The 1,082-nt window shown below is 43.8% G+C and overlaps 1 protein-coding gene across 1 annotated transcript in view; it reads right to left on the reverse strand.

Annotated features, from left to right (window-relative positions):
- The window catches only part of LOC104983987 (voltage-dependent L-type calcium channel subunit alpha-1F-like), a gene marked incomplete at both ends in the record, with an annotated part of 19,839 nt that overhangs the window by 8,301 nt on the left and 10,456 nt on the right, over positions 1-1,082 (reverse strand). Inside the window, 2 exon segments of the mRNA XM_010833556.1 lie at positions 145-282; positions 284-424. Coding sequence (XP_010831858.1) covers positions 145-282; positions 284-424 — 279 coding nt within the window.

The raw sequence follows: 1,082 nt of genomic DNA on the forward strand, positions 1-1,082 counted from the left end.
GGATCTTCCCAACTCAGGAATCAAACCCAGGTCTCCTGCATTGCAGGCAGATTCTTTACCGACTGAGCTATGAGGGAAGTCCCCCCTGAGAGGTACGCAATGAGCTCCACCTTAAGGAATGGATTAGGTCTGGGAGGAAGGTACCTTGGGTTTGAAGGCAATGATTTTGAGCACCATCTCGACAGTGAAGAGGCCAGTGAAGACCATGTTGAGGATGTCCATGGCATAGTTGAAGGGAGCAGTCTGCTCATAGTGCTGCAGGAGAAAATCAGATGTGGGGATACAGCATGAGGCAGAAAACCACCATAACAATCAAATATTCTCTGGCTTGGACGGAGGTGAGTCTGGGGATGTGGAAGAACAATGAGTTGGCCAAAACTCTCACACTGTCTGCTTCCCATTATGGATATTGGAAAGCCCAGCTCTTGATTTCTTAGCTTTCCTTGCAGCTAGTTCTGACTAATGAGACTGAAACATAAGCTTGCTGCTGCTTGGACAGCTTCTGTGAAAAATATTTTTGATTTCCAATAAAAGGATCAAAGAAGGAAATGGCAACCCACTCCAGTATTCTTGCCTGGAAAAATCCCATGGACAGAGGAGCCTGGCATGCTACAGTCCATGGGGTCACAAAGAATTGGACACGACTCAGAGACTAAACAACAAAAGGGTCAAATGAGGAAAGTCCCTTACTGCAACCTTCCTTCCTGTTTCCTGCTTTGAATGTGGTTTTGATGCCTGGAGCTATGGCAGCCATTTTGTGACCATGAAGCAACAATCATGAGAATGAAAACCAACTTGCTAAGAATAGTGGAACAGAAAGAGCCTGGGTCCCTGGTGGGCAATAAGCAAATAGCCTACCTCTGCTTGCTATGTGAGATAACTCACATTTATTGATTCCAGGATATACATCTTTTCACATTTTAGAATCTCTGAAATTTGGGTGCATTTCACAGTCAATGGCAACTTATATTTGCCATCTGCCATATTTTTTCACATTCTGACATCCCTGAAATTAGGGTGAATAGGTCTGTAATTTGAAAAAATGTGACACATATCTTCAAAGCTTAAGTTTCTCTCAGTTG

The sequence above is a fragment of the Bison bison genome, unplaced genomic scaffold (assembly GCF_000754665.1).
Source record: "Bison bison bison isolate TAMUID 2011002044 unplaced genomic scaffold, Bison_UMD1.0 scf7180017863733, whole genome shotgun sequence".
NCBI classification, from domain to species: domain Eukaryota; kingdom Metazoa; phylum Chordata; class Mammalia; order Artiodactyla; family Bovidae; genus Bison; species Bison bison.